Source organism: Rousettus aegyptiacus, unplaced genomic scaffold (assembly GCF_014176215.1).
Source record: "Rousettus aegyptiacus isolate mRouAeg1 unplaced genomic scaffold, mRouAeg1.p scaffold_m13_p_3, whole genome shotgun sequence".
NCBI lineage: Eukaryota > Metazoa > Chordata > Mammalia > Chiroptera > Pteropodidae > Rousettus > Rousettus aegyptiacus.
Genome location: NW_023416306.1, coordinates 139,096,640 through 139,114,392, shown reverse-complemented (window position 1 = coordinate 139,114,392; position 17,753 = coordinate 139,096,640). Strand labels below are relative to the sequence as shown.

At 40.5% G+C, this 17,753-nt stretch overlaps 1 protein-coding gene across 3 annotated transcripts in view; it reads right to left on the bottom strand.

The window, feature by feature from the left end:
• SAMD4A (sterile alpha motif domain containing 4A) overlaps window positions 1-17,753 on the bottom strand; it is a 203,810-nt gene that overhangs the window by 67,355 nt on the left and 118,702 nt on the right. For all 3 annotated transcript variants that reach the window (XM_016132802.2, XM_016132806.2, XM_016132805.2), the window contains one exon: window positions 16,727-17,245. In XM_016132802.2, coding sequence (XP_015988288.1) covers window positions 16,727-17,245 — 519 coding nt within the window. The remainder of the gene's footprint in view (window positions 1-16,726; window positions 17,246-17,753) is intronic.

Below are 17,753 nucleotides of genomic sequence, written 5' to 3'. Positions count from 1 at the left end.
ACAGTGTCAAGAGTGTAACTATCAGGGAAAGTTCAATCTTGAAGAATGAGGTGTAGGAGAAATAAAGATATTTAAGACATTCCTTATTTAAGATTTTAATTTAGGAGAGATTCATCCCCATTTAAAATCAATGGCTGTGAGTAGCATAAAGTTTGATTTCACTACCTAATCCTCAAAGATTGAAATAGTTAAAATAATATAGTTAATTATTGGACTACAGACATTATACAAAAATATCTACTTTACATTGCCATTCATTTATTTATTTACTCAACAAGTACTTATTCAACAGCTAATGATATACCAGGCAGTGTTTTGGACAATGGGAAGACTGCAGTGCACAAGACCAGGTCCCTGACCCCTTAGAATTTATATTTAAGTGGGAAGATAGATAATAAACAAGTAAAAGAATTAAAATACTCTTCCAGTTTAAGCAGATGTTACACTGTTCCTTCAGGAAATTCACTAAAATTGTAGCAAAGGCATAAACCCACAAAGAAAAGGATGCAGGAGAGAGATGACAGGAGATGACAGTGGGTATCAGCAGACCACTGAAGTCGGCAACATTTGGAAGCTGGAAAACAGAAGGGCATGGAAGAACTAACTAAGTAGACCAAAGGAGGGCAATACGCACGCCCATAGCAAGGGGACTCATGACAGTTCACATTGTAGGACTCCTAAGAAGTTCAGGACTCAGAGACCAGGTACTGCTGAAGGCAGAGGTAGAGAGGGCCAAAATTAGGAGGTTCGGTAGAAAGTATGTCTAAGGTACAGAGAGACCCATCCTTAGATTCTCTCCCTGACCCTACAAAACCAAGTGACATCTTAGGTGCTAAGTCTTTCTCCTAACAGCTCCTAGAATCCTGGAAGCCAGGCCCATATCATTTGGGAGGAGACAAGGATTCTTCCGGAGGAAATGAACTGCTCCATGAAAAAAGAACTATAGCTAGTGATACGTATGAGTCCAAACAGCCAGGCCAGGTCCCTACCTGATCTCCCTGCGGTGACATTCACACACACAAGCCTTCCTCTTAAGTGATAGTACTCTTGCTCAACATACAGGGTCCAAAACAAACAAAAAAGAAACTCCAAAAAAGCACAAAAGCAAAGACAATTCTGGTAGGAAAAAAACTCCCAAAATCAACTTAATGTCTTCAGAGATATTAGATAAAATTTTGCACCCATCAAACCCGAACAGAATGCAATACAAAGAGGAGTACTCAAACAATGAGAGAACTCTTACGATTTGAAACTATGATAGCAGAGATTAAAAATTACACAGTAGGTTTGGAAGATAAAGTTACAGAAATCACCCAGAAAGTAGAACGAAAAGACTTGAAAGTAGGAGAAGAAAAGTTAAGAAAATTAGAGGAGTGATAGAGAAGTGTGGGTTATATGATTAAAAGGAGTTCCTGGAAGAAAAAAGACAGAAAATAAGTGAGTAGAAATTTTTTTTTTAATTTTTAGAAAATTACCTAGAACTGATGGTGCACACATTTTAGACTAGAAGGGCTAGCCTGAGCAGACTGGAATATAGAAGGACCTAGGAAGGATGTCTTCAAGAAAAGATCATGCTTAGACCCAAAGAGGACTTTCACAGTTATTCAAGGGTGGTGATTATCACTCCCTTTGTAACATGAGGAAATCAAGGCCAAGAGAGGTTAAGGCATTCCTCCAAGGTCACACGGCTAGTAATCAGTGGGACTCAAACCTAGGTCAGTATGACTCCAAAGCATGTGACCTGAACCATAACATGATATTACCTGAGACCTATCTAGACTCTGATTCTGCCATCAAGTGTTTTAGTGACCGTACCAGATCTACGCTACCAGCACATGTTCTTGAAGTAGTTAGAGTATAACAAAGGGGGAAACATTGAGAAGTGTGGGGTCATTTGCCCTAAGTCTCCCTTCAATCCTAAAAATTAGGCTGCTTCCATGGATTGCTAGATTTGGGAGGCAGATCCAAGTTAGGGCAAGTCTGGAAAGTCAGACTCATCTTTGAGCTGCAGGACTTGAGGAAAAGCAAACTTCTTCAGCACCAAAGGAAGACCCCCAACTCCACCCTGTGATAGGCTTAGAGATAAGATTCCCAATGGGATCCTCATGATTATCATGGGCTTGTTGGGGATAGAAATTTCACCAAAGTTCCAACTGGATAGACTTGGCACTGGGATTCTATTGATTCTTTAGGCTCAAAGGTAAATCTAGGTATCTAGCAGGCTTCTTCTACAATTCCAACAGCTCGGCCAAGGGCCCAATTCACATCTTTGCTAATCTGGATGATTCTAAGGGGCCGAGTCTAAGCTGAATGATTAAAAAGAGTAAGAGGCAGAGGGGAAAGGTGTTCCTCTGCAACGTTCTTCCCAACGTTGCAATTCTTAAGGGAACTACCTAGCAAATGCTTCCTCATTCTTCCAGTCCACACCACTGAGGGTGGCACAGTGGTTTCACAAAGTTACCATCTCTGAAAGTAAGCCGTTTACCCAGTATGCTGAAGTGGAGTTGAAAAAACTGACCTGTAGGCAAAAGCAATCTCCTGGGTCAAGGCATTTCAGTAGAGCTTTTGCATGAGTCATACCAGTTCAAGAGTTTGACCCCTGGCTGTATAAAGCTTCTTGCTCCTAAACCATTTGGGGCAGGGAGGAGGCGAGGGGACAGAGGCTTGGTTAAGGATAGGAACATATCTTTTTTCTTGGCCACTTTGTAGCTATTTTACAAGAAGTAAGCAAGAAAGTTTCTTTCCTTGTTCTGTCATTTAAGAAAAAGCACTTATTTCTTGTGTTGACCTTTCTAAAAAGTTTGCTCATGCAACAGCAAAAGGATGGAAGGCAGCTCACGTGCAGACGTGTGGATGTGAATGAATTGATGGTCACTAGTGTGACCCCGGCGTTAAGCTATCCCAGTTGAGTGCTTAAAGAGCTTTTCTCTGAGCAACTGCTTCTCCAGTACCTCATAATTAGCCTGCTCTCTGAACTGCATACAGATGGAGTGGCTGGGGAAGAGGAGCAAGAGAAAAACTCCAGAAGCAAATAAAAATTATGCAGCTGTTTCTAGCAAGAGAGAGAAGATCACCAACAGAAAATCATGGAAAGAACTCTGACCATACAAAGCTTTAAATTCTATTTCACAAATCTCAGGATTAAAAAGAAAGCTTCAAACAATACATTATTTGCTAGCAAGACATCTACCTTCTCTGAGTATTGACAATACTCATTCCCAAACAGCAGGAAGCTATGCAACGAGGCTTACCTTGAATTTAGGATCTGCAGCTCAGGTCCAGATTTAGAGACTGGCTGGTCTCAAGCACATTGTTAGCCTCATAACCAAAATAGACACACTCTTGGGAATCAACAACTCTCAGACTTTGAAGTGGAGCACACAATGTTTTGAGATTCCAAGTGAGTTTGGAGCTACGTTGCCAACAGTCAACAGACAAATGTAGTCATTTTCACTCAAAGATGCCATTATTGTACTTGTAGTGAGCTCTGACTTTTAGAATAATAAACATTCAGTTGAGATATTAAGATTATCCTGCTAAACCTAGAAGAATTAATAACAACATCACAGGCACAAAATAATTTCTTGGATAATGATGAACATGTGTGAATAATTCCTTTTCTCGAAACCTATCTCCCTGAGGCCTACTGACTATTCCAAAATTCTTCCAAGCGCGCTGCAGTCTTGAGCATTCTCCCAGCGTGCCCAGTGGATGCAGATCCAGGCATTATTCTAGCCAAGCCCTCACGTCAGCATCTCTCCTCAGCGAGTTCTCTCTTTAGCTCCTGGAAGTATTCAGGAAGACTTCACTCTGAATTTAGAAACTCAGCCTGAGGTAGGAATCAGTGCCACCACCTGCCCTGCTCGACCAATGCCACTTAAATGTGACTTGTTAAAAACAGCAAACCCAAACCAAAATAGTCACCTAAAGGATTCCAATTTACTAATTAGAGAACTATTATAGATACTGCAAAAAAAAAAAAAAATCACCTGATGAAATTCTTTCAATATTTGTTATTTTAAAATACTTTATAGATTAATGACTTTAATAGAGAATCTCAAGAACTGAGGCCCTTAACTTAGTTTTAAGAATTCCTGCCAATGAAGATTAATTAGAAACCTGACAATTTTTACCCCAAATCATAGTTTTAGTTAATGGAAAAATAATTTGACTTAAAAAAAAAAAGTTCATTTCAGGAAATGTTTTAAGAAAAAAGGAGACTCGTCTATAGTGTATGTTCTCTCCCAGATGCTTCACCTTGACACTGATGATAGATTAGGAGAATGTGCTCAGTTTTTTAATACTTGTCACCATCACTCCCTTTCCACTGAGGAAGTTGAATTTCCAGGCTCTGTAAGTTGGTGTTGGGTGTGGTAGTTATCCACTGATGCTACTCAGAGAAACCAGGGCTAAGGGATATACCTCTAATTTTATTTTAATTTGGGTATAGCAAAAGTTGTTGCATATGTTTTCAAAATCCAAAATGGGTAGTGGCTTTTGAGAGAGGCCCCCAAAACTGTATGTCCCTGTTTGACTCTGTGGTCCGGGAATAAGACTGGTAACAAGCCAAATGTTTATCAGATCTCTTAAAACAAAGAACTTTCGAACAGTCAACTTTTCTTCCAAAAGAATCCCATCTTGATGTCACTGCAATCACAGAGCATGAACAGTCTTCATGTGGCCTGAGATCTAAGTGCCAGGCAACTGAACCTGGTGACCCTCCGTTTTTTGTTTTTTGTTTTTCTTTAAATTCAGAAAGGATAGAGAATCTACATGTGGATTCCACAGCCCTGGAGTTTCATCATCACTAGGTCTTTGCCTGTAATTTTTGCCAATTTTCTTGTCTTTCTGTATGGCACAGCCCAAGGAACTCATGATAGTGCCCTTCCTATTAATAGATTTTAATATGTTTTTAAATGATCAAATCACTTCTTATTTAGCATTATTCTTCCAGGCTATATTATCTTGTCTTTTATTTTAGAATATCATTTTTCCCTCTCTTTCTTCACTAACATCCTCATACCTTTTTCATTTCAGATCTTTTTTTATTTTAATAGGTAATACATGGCACTAACATGGTACTTACTTCAAAAGGTAGAGTAAAAAGGGATCTCCCACCAACTCCTATCTGCCAGATGTCCCAGATCCATATTCAGGTAGCAGTTACTGGTGTTCATGTTCTTTTAAAAATGAGGGGACCAAAAGCATATCAAATTCCCATTAAGTGTGCAGTTAATGCTGAATATAGCAGGAAGATCTCTTCCCAGCTTTGGCAGGTGGTAAATTTCTCAGAGTAGCCCAGCACATTGGTTGGTATTTCATTCTCTTTCTCCCGCTCACCCCAACATAACAACACTGAATACTCATCCTCAATACTCTATGAGTTGGAGATTTTTCTGCCTTGGAAGCATAGAATGAAAGCACAAAAAAAGTGTCCCTAAGGATCATCCCACATCATGCCTTCATAAGGAAGTGGGAGTCTCAAGGTCACACACTGATTTGCAGGTGGAGTGACTTTCTTGATCCACTGCTTTTTTCCCTGTGGCACAAACACTCTGGACTCTTGGACTGGCCACACTTCTCTAGCCTGTATCTATGTACACAGTGTCATTTATTTACATTAAATCCTATTCTGTTACTTAAGAATCATTTTTATAAATTCAAGTAACATCCTCATACTTATTACTAAGTAAAGAAAAATTATTTCTGTTAGCAATGGATCCCAAAGAAGCAACATCAACTAAATTTTACCTTACTCTTTACTTCCTTTCCCCCACCCCGCTTTCTGGTCCATCTTGAGGTATTTAGTAAGATGTATCACTGGACTAATCCTTATGAGGAGCTCTTTGACTCTTCGTAAAGCTAAGTCAAAGTATCTTGATTTCAAGATTACAAAGTTAAGCATAGTGCAAGAGCTTTGTCATAGGGCTGTTCCAAGAAGCATATTTACACCCTAGTTTACTACAGAGCTTGGACCAGTAGAAGCAGCACTATTTACTGTTATCAGCATTAATGACAGGTGCAGAAATAATAATAATGAGGACTATCATTTGTTGTGTATCTCCTACTGGCAAAGGCTTTACACACATTTATCATTTAATCCTCACACAGCCCTTAGAACTAGCTCTCTTAACTCATCTTCATTTAACTAACTTGCTGGACCAACCAGTACTCTCCATTTTCTTTAGACTACTTACTGATGCCCATGGCTCATCAACTTCGCAAGGACTGTAATTTACTTGTGTGTTTCTGCTCCCACTGTCTGACTTGTAGGTGTACCAACAGTTAGTTGAATTTATTCCCAAACCCGGTTATGCCAGTTGGACTTATTATGATAAATATGTAATATTAAAAAGTGTAACAGCAACAATGACATATAAATTATAACAAAGTTAATTGCACAAAAATTTTGTTACAATGCTTTAGAAATATTCATTATTTTGCTTAAAAATCTGTTGAATTCAGTGTGAGAAAACTATAAGCTAAATTATAAAAAAAAAATTTAGAAAGATTCTGTACTCTGATTGTTTTGCAAATGTCTTCAAATTCCTGCTCCATTTTAAAGAAATCACAGACAATAATGCATCAAGAGTGCGACTTATGCAGGAAAGACAAAAAATAGCCTCAGTCAGGAGCCCTATCATCAAAGAAAGGGCCATCACTCCATACAAATGATGGCGCAGGAATTTCTGTATTTAAGCTTAAAGTTAAAACAGTATGTTTAAGATCTTATGCCTCTTTTATAATCCCCTGCTTTAGATAGCTATTGCAATTAACACATCAACTACCCACACTGATCAAGTCAATTAAGAGGTCTTCTACTGAAATTAATTCTCATTTTATAGATGAAGAAAGGAGGTTTAGAGATCAAGTAATTCGTCCATGGTCATGCACCTAGTTATTGGTGGAGCTGGAATTTAAAACCAAGTCATCTGACTTCAAAGCTATGTTCTTGATCTTGATCAAGACTATCTCGTCATTTATACCTCAAACTTCAATATCTAAAATGCCACTTAAGCCTTATAATTCCTTATGCATTGCAATGCCTTACTGCGCAAAGGAAAAAACTAAAGTATGAAATAACCTGTTATAAATATTTTAGTTCCATATGAGTTTTGCTGGGCTTTTCCAAAAGGATGGATCACAACAAGACTGGCTGTGAAACAAACCTCTAAAGCAAATCCTGTGTTCTCATTGTCTCTACTCTCAAACTCCAGCCACGGAACATGTCTATGGTCCAGATTTTTGACAAAGAATGATTACCCTACAGTATGTCAGGAATTTTAGCCTTTCTCCAATCCACAAAAATCTTTTACAGCATTTTCCAGGTTTTGAAACCCCCTGCCTACCTCGCTTCCCCATCTCTATACCCTTCTTGTACTTGACTTATACTTGAGATTTCCCAGTACTATATTTTACCTAATAAAATGTGGAAGACTGAGGTGAGGGTATGAGAATGGAAGGAATGATACATAGTGGTTTTATTTTATCTTTTGTGTTTTATTAATTATTTTGTTTTTATTTATGATTTTCTTATATTTATTTTTAATTGAAGAAATGATTTAAATTTTTTCTACCATCTACCTCCCCCGATACAGTGTTTAAGAGCTAGAAAATATACCCACTAAGATTTACTCTCATCTGAAACTATGAAACTTAGTGTTTACCTTGCTTGATACTAAAGATATCAAAGATTTATATAAGCTATATACATAATACATCTTTCCTCAGTGTAACCTGAGTTTGTCCCTGAAAATCTTAAAAGTGAGAAAAGAAAAACATAAGTAAATGCAAGATTAAATTATTCCATATCCAATTGATTGTGGAGCAGCCACTGTTAAGACTGTGACTCTAAACCCTGTGGAATAATAGAAATTATAAGATTACACGGCTCACATCCTGTTTGTCTCCTTCTTGTTCCTTCCCTCTTCCAGTCTAGTGCAATTTACGCCATTTATTTCAACCAGAAGCTACCCTCTTTTTGAAGTACAGTGGAGAGCCGGAAACACTACTGCCTTCCTTTGTAACTCATCTAGTGTTTAATAATCTTCACTCTCATTAGAGTCTAAAAAAACCCTTCCGGATAGAGGATGGGTGGCACAGCCTCGTGATCCAAGACTCATGTAGCCCACGCAGGTCTTTGACTTTTCCCAAGCAGTAGGGTCTCCAACTCACAATAAACCAGCAGACTTCTTGCTTACTACAGTGTTTTTCTGACTGTTCTTCTCCAAGCCCCAGAAAACAAACACTAGGCATGGTGATGAAAAGCACAGTCCTGTAAAACTGTTGGACTTTTGGAAATGGGAGAAGGATTACGCAGTGGCAATATCAGGTCCTCCGAGACACTGCTAAGCCATCTTTACAATGTAGTATCAGGAAGGCCAGTGCCATGCTTAAAAAAAGTTTCCCCCAAAGGGGAAGCAAGCTGAAGCTAAAAATATAACATGCCAGCTGTTATAATGCTTCTCAAAGGAAGCAAGCAACTAGAGTTATCTCTTTGAAGAGCAAATGAGGGGTTAAGAAAATAATGGAATTTTTCTGTTACATGCCAGGTTGGCTAGATTTTTGGTAGGAAGAAATTTTCCACTGAGGAAGTCTGTTCGTAAAAGACAAAATAATTCCATGAAAATCAGAAAGCAACTCCAAATGACAGCAGTGGCTCTAAAGGCCTAATTAGGATGGGATGACCTGCAGCCCGTAGGACAGAACCAGAGTCCCCAGACTGTGCCCTTCCTTTTCAATTTCCAAGAGGCCACTCGAAAAGACCTCTTTTCTTACCAGGCTTGACGAAAGCTCCATGGTCTCTCTCCTTCCCTTGAATATCTGTGTTCTGATGGGTATTTACAGGCCAACTGGAATGAGCTTAAAGTGGCTGGTGGTCTTGTAAGAAAATGTGAAAGGCAGACGGAAAAGGAAGGACTTCTTGAACCAAACAGTTATGTCTGAAAGGGCTGGCCCTGGCTGCCTAAGGGGACGATTGATGGACCTGAAGAGTTTTTTCCAGTTGCAGATCAGGAGATCCCAAAAGAACCGCTTACCCTGAGACCCACGTGGCCCTCACGCCTCACCTTGGCTGCTGAAGTAGTGTTGTTTCAGGTGTTGGCTTCCTGGAGCCGAGCACCATTCTTTGTATATTTGGACAGACCCTTCACCCCACAGAAAGGTCAAGAAATAAAGATCAAAGCCCAAGAAATCTCCAAGCACTGAGTGCCCCATTAATTTTTGTTTTTTTAACTTTTAAGTTTGAAATAATTACAGATTTGTAAGAAATTGCAAAAATACTATACATAGAGAGGTGTCATGTACCCATTTCACAGCTTCCCCGAAGGTGACATTTCACATGACTATAGGGTATTGTCAAAACCAAAAAGCAACCTTCGCAGAACACAATTAAATAAAATGGTAGATCTTACTCAGATCTCAGCAGTTTTTGTACACGTTCATTTTTTTTTTTTGGTATGAATTTTTGTATAACTCTGTGGCATTTTATCACATATATAAATTCATATAACTACCTCCACAATCAGGATCACAGGATATTATTAAAAGTCTGTTAGTACTGCGACCGAATTAGTAAAATAAGTCACAAAAATACCAAGAGTAACAATAAATGTCACTAAGAGAAGGATAAATGACCAATATTATCATCAAATATTTAGTGACTTCTCAAGGACATTTTTCTCATTTATTTTGGAAATTTATTAACTTCATGAACATCTGCTTAGTGAGCCCAGGAATTTATTTAGTCCCTACGGTTCAGCAAACAGTTACGGCGGAATGGACAGGCAGGCTTTAGCTCACATGCCCCTTGAGGGGCATGTTGAGGAAGATCTGGAGGCCACATCTGGGCTTAGCAAGAGATAGCCATTATCTATCTAACAGAGATGCTCTGCCACAGGAGAGTGGCCGCTGAGTGCATGCCAGGAATTTTTCATCTTCGAAATTTCTGTGACTTTTTGAGCCACATGGTATTCTAAGAGGGCAAGAAGGTGGGTAAGAAGGATACACAACCCCTCTCCTTAGGGAGTTTGTAATCAGGAAGAGGAGGCCAAATGTTGATCAAAAACTGTGACATAGAATGCAAAGGGTTGACATCTAAGTATATGGATCAAAACGAGCACAGGAAAGGCTCCTTTTTTTCAGGAAGTCACACAGAGGCAGCAATTGGGCAGGGTCTTAGATCTGTGTGCTGTGAAGACCACTGGTGCTATAGGGAGGCTGGTCTTTGTGGGAGCAAATTCAGGGTCAGAAAAAAGCAAAGGTCTACTAGCCACTAAGTAGCCGAGGATGGGTTAGGAGGGAGAGGCACATAACTTTGAATTTGGAGGCAGGCTCTAGAGCCTGATTGCCTCGGTTCAAACCCCAGTTCATCCACTCGTGTTAATCTGTCAAGTTATTGAACCTTCCTATGCCTCAGTTTGCTCATCTGTCAAATGGGGAAAACTATAACAAGAACATCATGGAGTTATGAGGATTAAATGAGTTAATGTTTATGTGAAGAGTTTTGAACAGTAGACAGCATGTAATAAACACTATGTACTTGCATGCGATCCTTGCTGAGTTACTTTTTATGGTCTACAATACCGATTTTTAAAAATGTATTGTTTTATCATCAGAAAAATCCACCGAGATTAATAGAAGAAATACTAAGGTTCCATGCTGTACTACAAGACTGTAGAAGGGAACAGTTCAAATGGAGGATTTTGGAACAATTTTTGTTACCCAAAGTTTCTGAGTTCTTGCCTCATCCTCGGCTAGCAAAGGTCAGCATGTTTTCAAATCCAAATGTAGGAATGCTAAGAAAAATCAATATTTGCAATGATTTGAACAGAAATAAGTTCCTTTCACTTATAACTGCAGCACAAAGTTTTCTTCCAGGTCTGAGTCTGTCAGTGAAGAGTAGAAAATGGTTAGAAAGGCAGTCTTGGGGCAAGGGAGGTAGCAATGACCTCCACACAAGGGATTGCTGTGGGCCCTTAGGAAAACTAGGAGAGACTTGTTCTTTTCTTGAATGGTTTACTTTTTCTGTAGCAAACCTAGAGATGCTAAGCCAGGTTCCTGCCCTTTATGTTTGGAATTGCTTATTATGGCTGAAACGAAGTTGACCAAGACTTGTGTACGGTTCGTTACAGTCAGTACTTTGGTCCTTTCTGGTCTCATAGGCTTATAATGAAGAATCTGCACATTCTTGCTCTCAGTCATCAGACTCCTGAGTAGCCTTATAAGGAGAGTGAGGTGTGGAAAATACATTCTTCCCTCTCCTTGAAGCACCTTGACGCTATTCAACATGTTGCTTAATAGCCTTCTCAACCTATCCCAACCCATTCTTCTCTTATCTCATGGAAAAAAAGGCCCAGCTTAAAGGTCCTATAAGAGCTCACTTGATTTAACTTCTATCTGAATGGATGAAAACAAGTTGATTCTGGTTACATTAAGGCTTAATTTTTGCTCCCCACTTTTATCCTCATCCTAATCCTTTCCTTCAAAACTGCATAGTTTCACCATCTATATTTGTAATGCCTCCCAAATGTCATTTTTTCCCATCTCAGTGTTCCAACATGTTCTCAAAGTCAATATACACCCAAAATCAAGCTTATAGCCTCTCTCCCTGTCTTGCCTCTTACGTCTTTGGAATCACTAACTTAACTTTCTTCATCCCTTAAATACCTATCGTGTGTGAAGAACACCCAGTTTATCTCTAATATCCCTTCTTGATAAATCCAGTGACTGATTCTTGGTCTTCATCTAATTTGACCAACCAGTAGAATTTTACTCATGATCACTTTTTCCTCCTTGAAACTTTTTTTCATTTGCCTTGCAACACGCGCACACTTGGTTTTTCCTCCAGCTTCAATGGTTTCTCTTTAGTATCATTTGCTGCTCTTTTGTCTTTTTTCTGCCTTCATGTTGAAGTGCCCAGGGTTGGTCCTTTGTCTTCTCTATCTACATCTCTACCTTGGTAATCTCGATTAGTTACATAGCTTTAAGTACCATCCATAACTCCCAAATGTCTATCTCGGATCAGTCCTCTCTCCCGAATTACATACTCATATATCGAACTGCCTACCAGACATCTCTGATTGTCTAACAGAAGGGTGAACTCACCATGGATGACTCTGAACTCCCACTCTTACCCTGGAACCTACTCAATAAGTAGGGACTTTCCCAATCTCAGTTGGTGGCAACATCATCCTTCCAGTTGTATAAGCAAAAAACCCTGCTGTCATTCTCGAAATCTCTCCCTCATGCCTGTCATTTACTGTCAGGACATCCTGTTGGCCATATTTTCAAAACATACCTAGACTTAGAGCATACTCCCCCGACTCCTACCCACCATGGCCATCCTGGTCTGTGTTATCGGTATCTTGCCTGGATTACTGCAATAGTCTCTTCTTAACTGGCCTTTGTGTTTCTGTTCTTGTCCTGGTACAATTTATTCCTAATACAGCAGCCAAAGTGATCCCTTTAAAATGTAAGTCTAATCATGTCATTCATCTGCCAAAAATCCTCCAACGGCTTCCTGATTTATTGAGAGCAACCGTCAGAGTCCTTGTAAAGACTTACGGCTGCCCTGCAGGATCTGTCCCTCCTACTGCCTCTGCATCCTGCATCCCTGCCTACCTTACCCACTCCCTTTCAGCAGCCACTGGCTTTCTTGCTTTTCCCCAAACAAGCTGGCATTCCTCTATCTTGGGATCCATGTGCTAGCTTTTTTTCCTACCTGGACTACTCTTCCCCCAGACATCCACTTGGCTAACCATACCTTCTTCAAATCTTTGCTCATTCTTCACCTTCTCAATGAGGTCTGCCCTAACCACCCTATTTAATACTATAACCACCTCACCACCTAGGTCCGATCTTTCTGACCATCTTCTTTTTCTTATAACCACATCACTTATCAATCTCTAGCACATTATGTAATTCACTTACATAGTATAATTTATAGATACTAGACTGCAAGCTCCACAAGGGAGAGGAACTTTGTTCTGTCCACTGACAGGTCCTGAGTGTCTTGAACAGGCTAGGCATATACTGGTGCTTAATAGACATTTTCTAAGTGAATGAATGAACAAATAAGTGAATCAATAATACATGTCTAAATCAATGCTGAATCTTAATCCTAATGATTCCACCTAGGAACATTTCTAGTATCTATGCCTTTGGTCCAACCTAATGATACTTGTATTACCTCAAAACTGAGATTTTGAAACTCACAGGTTCTGCACTCATCACTTGCTATCTATCTGGTTGGCCAGTAGACCAATACCCCTTACAACATTGCTCTTGTCACTCCCACACTTATGGGCCATGCTTGGCCTCTTTAGGGCTTTCCTATCCCTTCCCTTGGTCTGCTTTTATTGCCTTCCCTCACCGCCCTTTTCCTTCGTGAGTCTCTCCCCCCTCCTCATTGTCCTCCAACCCTCCCAGCACACTATAACCTCCATTCCTTGGTCACAATGCACATTCCTACCCTCGGTAGCCTCCCCTCTCTTCCACTCTAAATGTCCAAGTGAGGACTTTGCATCTCCTCTGCAAAGGCTTTCTTGACCCTCCGGTTCACAAGGATTTCTCCATTTCCTACATTTACAATGTTTATATCATGGACTCTCGTTCAGCTGAAACAATCTTATATTGCCTTGTGGAAGTTCTTACAGTTTTTTTTTTAACTGCATTTTCATATAACTCATGGATTGTTATATAAAATTGCTGTGTATAAGCCTGGGAGAAAGGGAAGATTTAACTTTTAATTGTGAGGCTCATGAAGATGTCTTCTCTTTCTACTTACATTATAGCCTCCCTGAAGGAGGAAGTACTTTCCTTAAGCTTCCTTATATTCCCATGGACTCACACACAGTGCTAAGCATCCAGGAGATGTGCAATAAGTGTTTGTGGGGCGGTCGAATGATTCAGAATTCACACAGGAAGGAGGCCATAATGTTAATGTACTTTGCTGGAACACAATGACCAAAGGAATAAAATACTAGTGGAATCAACCAAGGTTAAAAACAAATTAAAAAAACTGTATAAGGGGGTGGTCTTCTAGTTAGTTTCTTTTCATTAACTGTCATTAATGTGGCTGATAATCTGAAAATGTGAAGCACTAACTGATCTTAGTTCTTTACTTATAATCAAGTTATTTTGTGCAGATATTTCTTCCATTTTGAAAGAAGTAAGAAATGCAGCTCTTTACTGCAGCAGAAGACGTCCTGAAGCCTTGTTTAACCCATTTTCTATTGCAGTGAAATGGCCAAAAGTTACAGCATTTTCGAGGCCCCCTAGTCCACTCTGTGTGGTGGGGGCTCGGGGAAAGGTGCTTTCATCAGGTGACCATCGGAAGATGCAAATGAAGTATCAGTGTTGGCACTTTGCTCCTCATTGTGTTTCCTAGTCTCTCTTATTTATTCACTTAGTAGCCACTTACTGAGTGCTTACTGAGTGCTTACTGTTGCCAGCTCTGGCCAGGGCTGGGCATTTATATACATAATCTCACCACAACCCTTGAAGGTAGGTATTGTGAATGTTCCCACTTTACAAGTGGGGACTTTGCTCAGAGAGGTTAAGTCATTTCGCCAGCTCGCAGTTAGTAAATTGTAAAACTGAGATTTGGACCTAAGAGCATGCTGACACCAAAGTCCTTGCATTTCACTTTGTCAAGCTGCCTCCAGGATATATTTCATAGAGATGCGAGCGAATGAAGGACTCAAAGGTTTGCCGTTTTGACAAACATGACTTAATTTCTGTAGACAATGCAGAGGAGACAAGTAATGACATTAATGTTTTGTTAAAGAAGTATTATTGAAATACAAGTGTTGACATGGCCTAAGCATTTAAATGAAACTTTTGGTATGAGAGATCTGAGCTCTTAATCTTCTTTGCTCTGAAACCCCTTTCTTCTTCTCGAGATATGTAATCTAGTTATCTAGTTAAACCTTCCAATTCTTTTCTACTGAGCACTACACAGGGACCCAAAGGTCTGGGAGGCCATGACAGGCATCTCTGCATTCCCTCCCCTCTGTGGGGCTGGGTGGGCACAGTGAAAAATACCAGTCTGTTGACTACAATCTGATAACCATCTCAAATGTGCTAATCTTGTCAAGACAGACTTTAAATGTATAAATCAGTTGAGAAGAAAACGTGATGACCCAAGACTAATTTCAAAACAAATGACATAAAACTCAACCCCTTAAATACAAAAGACCAAGTTTTGAGGAGCTGGTGGCTCTGAGCTTGAATTTCTCTCAACTATCAATGAGTTTTGTAACAATTACTAGATTCTATAGTTGACCCAGGAAACTTGGGCCAAGAGCTCTGTCATCCCAGCCTGCATTGTCTGATTTAATAGTCCCAGCCACCATTCTCCATCACAGAGAGGCTAGTGAAACCATTCCCTGGATTACCAGTCTGTGAAAGAGACTGATTCTCACCAGTACCTCTTACATAGTAAATTAATGAGGCAATAATCACCTGATCCTCAACATGTGCAAGTTATTGATATCTTAATGTAAAAATAGAAAAAAGAACTTAAAATTCCACGGTGTAGCATTATCAATGCAGTATCTTAAGTATTTCCTTGGTTATTCCACTAAGGTACTGTTTCAATTAACATAGTTATAATTCAACACTCCTCTATATTTGAGAAAACCATTTAAAAAGGCCCATTAGGCAAAAGATCCAAGTGGAGACAGAGGCCAAGAAGCCGTCACTGCCAATTCTTAATACTCTCATATCTTTTAATTGGGGGTTTCTGCATGTTGACAGGCACATTAGGTCTAACCGCAAAAGCTTTCCCGCGAGAAAGTTATTTCGGCACTGACACTGTACTCACAGACACGTGCAAACTAGAATCAAGGAATTCTGTTCAACGACGGCCCACTCCCTCATGTTGATACTTTATAGAAGCACCAGTAGCATTTGGTCACTTTGCTCAGCCTACGTGGGGAGCCACGGAGGACTCCGGCCCTAGTTCCAGCTGTGGGCAGGGAACTTTGCTTTAGTGGTCAAAAGAGCAGAAGGCCATCCTTTGCTCTCCCTCCTGCAAAGCAGATCCTGACCTGTGTCTCCTAAGGGGTTAGACTGAGCGAGAGAAGGCCACAGCATTCACACTAGGCCACAGCACAGAGCAGCATTCTCAGTTAGCAAAACCTGCTCCCCCTGGTCAGGAGGAAATGTACCCCCGATAACTGGGGACTAAAACCAGGAAATGCAAGGGAGGGAACATTCCAGGGTGAAATTTTAAAAAAAAAGGAAAGAAAAAAAGGTAAAAAGAAAAAAAAAAAAGGAAAAATAAAAGAGAAAATGCTCAAAGCCCATGAGGCTGTCTGGTTAACCATGGGTTAGAATCGGGTTTAGAAAGTCACACATAACTCAGTGTCTCAGCAGATTCAAAGACCCCGGGGTGAAAGGCATGAGGATGAAAGGCGTTTCTATTTGTGGAAACAGTTTTCTTCTTTCACCACTCATTCTCTCTCTCTTGTTTTTAAAATTTTGGGATCTATTTGTCACCCAAATTTGGACCATCAATAATTTCACCTGCCCAGCATTTTCCTCCTTCCAGATACAAAAGAGCAACAAAGATGGGGTCCGAAGATCCCTTTCCCACAGCCAATTCCAATCAGCCCTTCTCTCCCAGGGTTACGGGTGCTGGGAGCAGACATTCCCAGCGGGACATGCCACACACAGCAAATTGCCAAACCAGACTGCGCTGAAAGGCTTCCAGGGCACTTACTTGTACTTGTGCTGGTTCCAATCGTATTGATTGTGGTAGGGACGGATGAGGAGGAGTAGAGGGGCACATGGCCGTTCTCACACCCCAGACTTTTGTCCTGCCAGTTGGAAGTGTTGATGCAAATACCAGAATCCCGAGAGCTCTGCCACCCATTGAGCTTGTCGTCGGAGTTCTGTCTTTGGTGGTAGTAGTGCGTCTGCCCATAATCCACAGAGTCTGAGCGGCTTCGGTTCTGGCCACCAAAGCTGGTCGATGTGCGGTCCTCCAAGTGATTCAGCCACATGGCTAAAGCACTGCGGTCTTCCAATGAGGTGGCCGGATGGATCAAAGCATAGGACAGCAGCTGCCTGCTCTCCTCGATGTGCTGGTTGTGTTCAATAGAGTGCGCCAGGATTTTGGGCAGCAGTTTCATATACTCTACTTTTGCGTCAAGGTTTCCTGGCTTTAGCAAAGGCAGGTGAGTTAACAGGAGGGAAATCACTTTATCCTTGGATTCCTGTTGCCATTGGTTAATGATTCCTGAAAAGGAAAATATACGGGGCAAATAAGCAAATACAGCTATGATGACACAGAAACACCATGCTGTATAAAGAATTCCTGTGGCTTAGCATCCCAGTCTATATGCCCGGGTGAAATTTTTGCAAAACGACCCATGAATCGGATTGGATAACTGGCCTCAGGTTGTCAGGGAGCAGCGACTTCAGTGAAACACAGAAGGAATGTTCTTAGATGTTTCAATCTAATTCTCATTCAGGTCTCCAAAGAGGCTACAACTGCTTTGGTACCACCAAATAGAATTATAGGCCTGTTCCCCCCCCCCCCCCACTTAGAACAGTCTAGCCATACCTTCAGATAGACAAGAGGATAAAGAATAAGAAAATCTCCATAGAAAAGTGAGTGTAATCAAGGGTCCATATAACTGGAGTCCTCAGGGATAAGGCTGCATCCCACTCTGCCCCACCCCCCAAGCCCAGACATCTGTGGAAAAGTGGTTTAAGCACTGGTAAAGGCATTTGTGTGAAGTTGG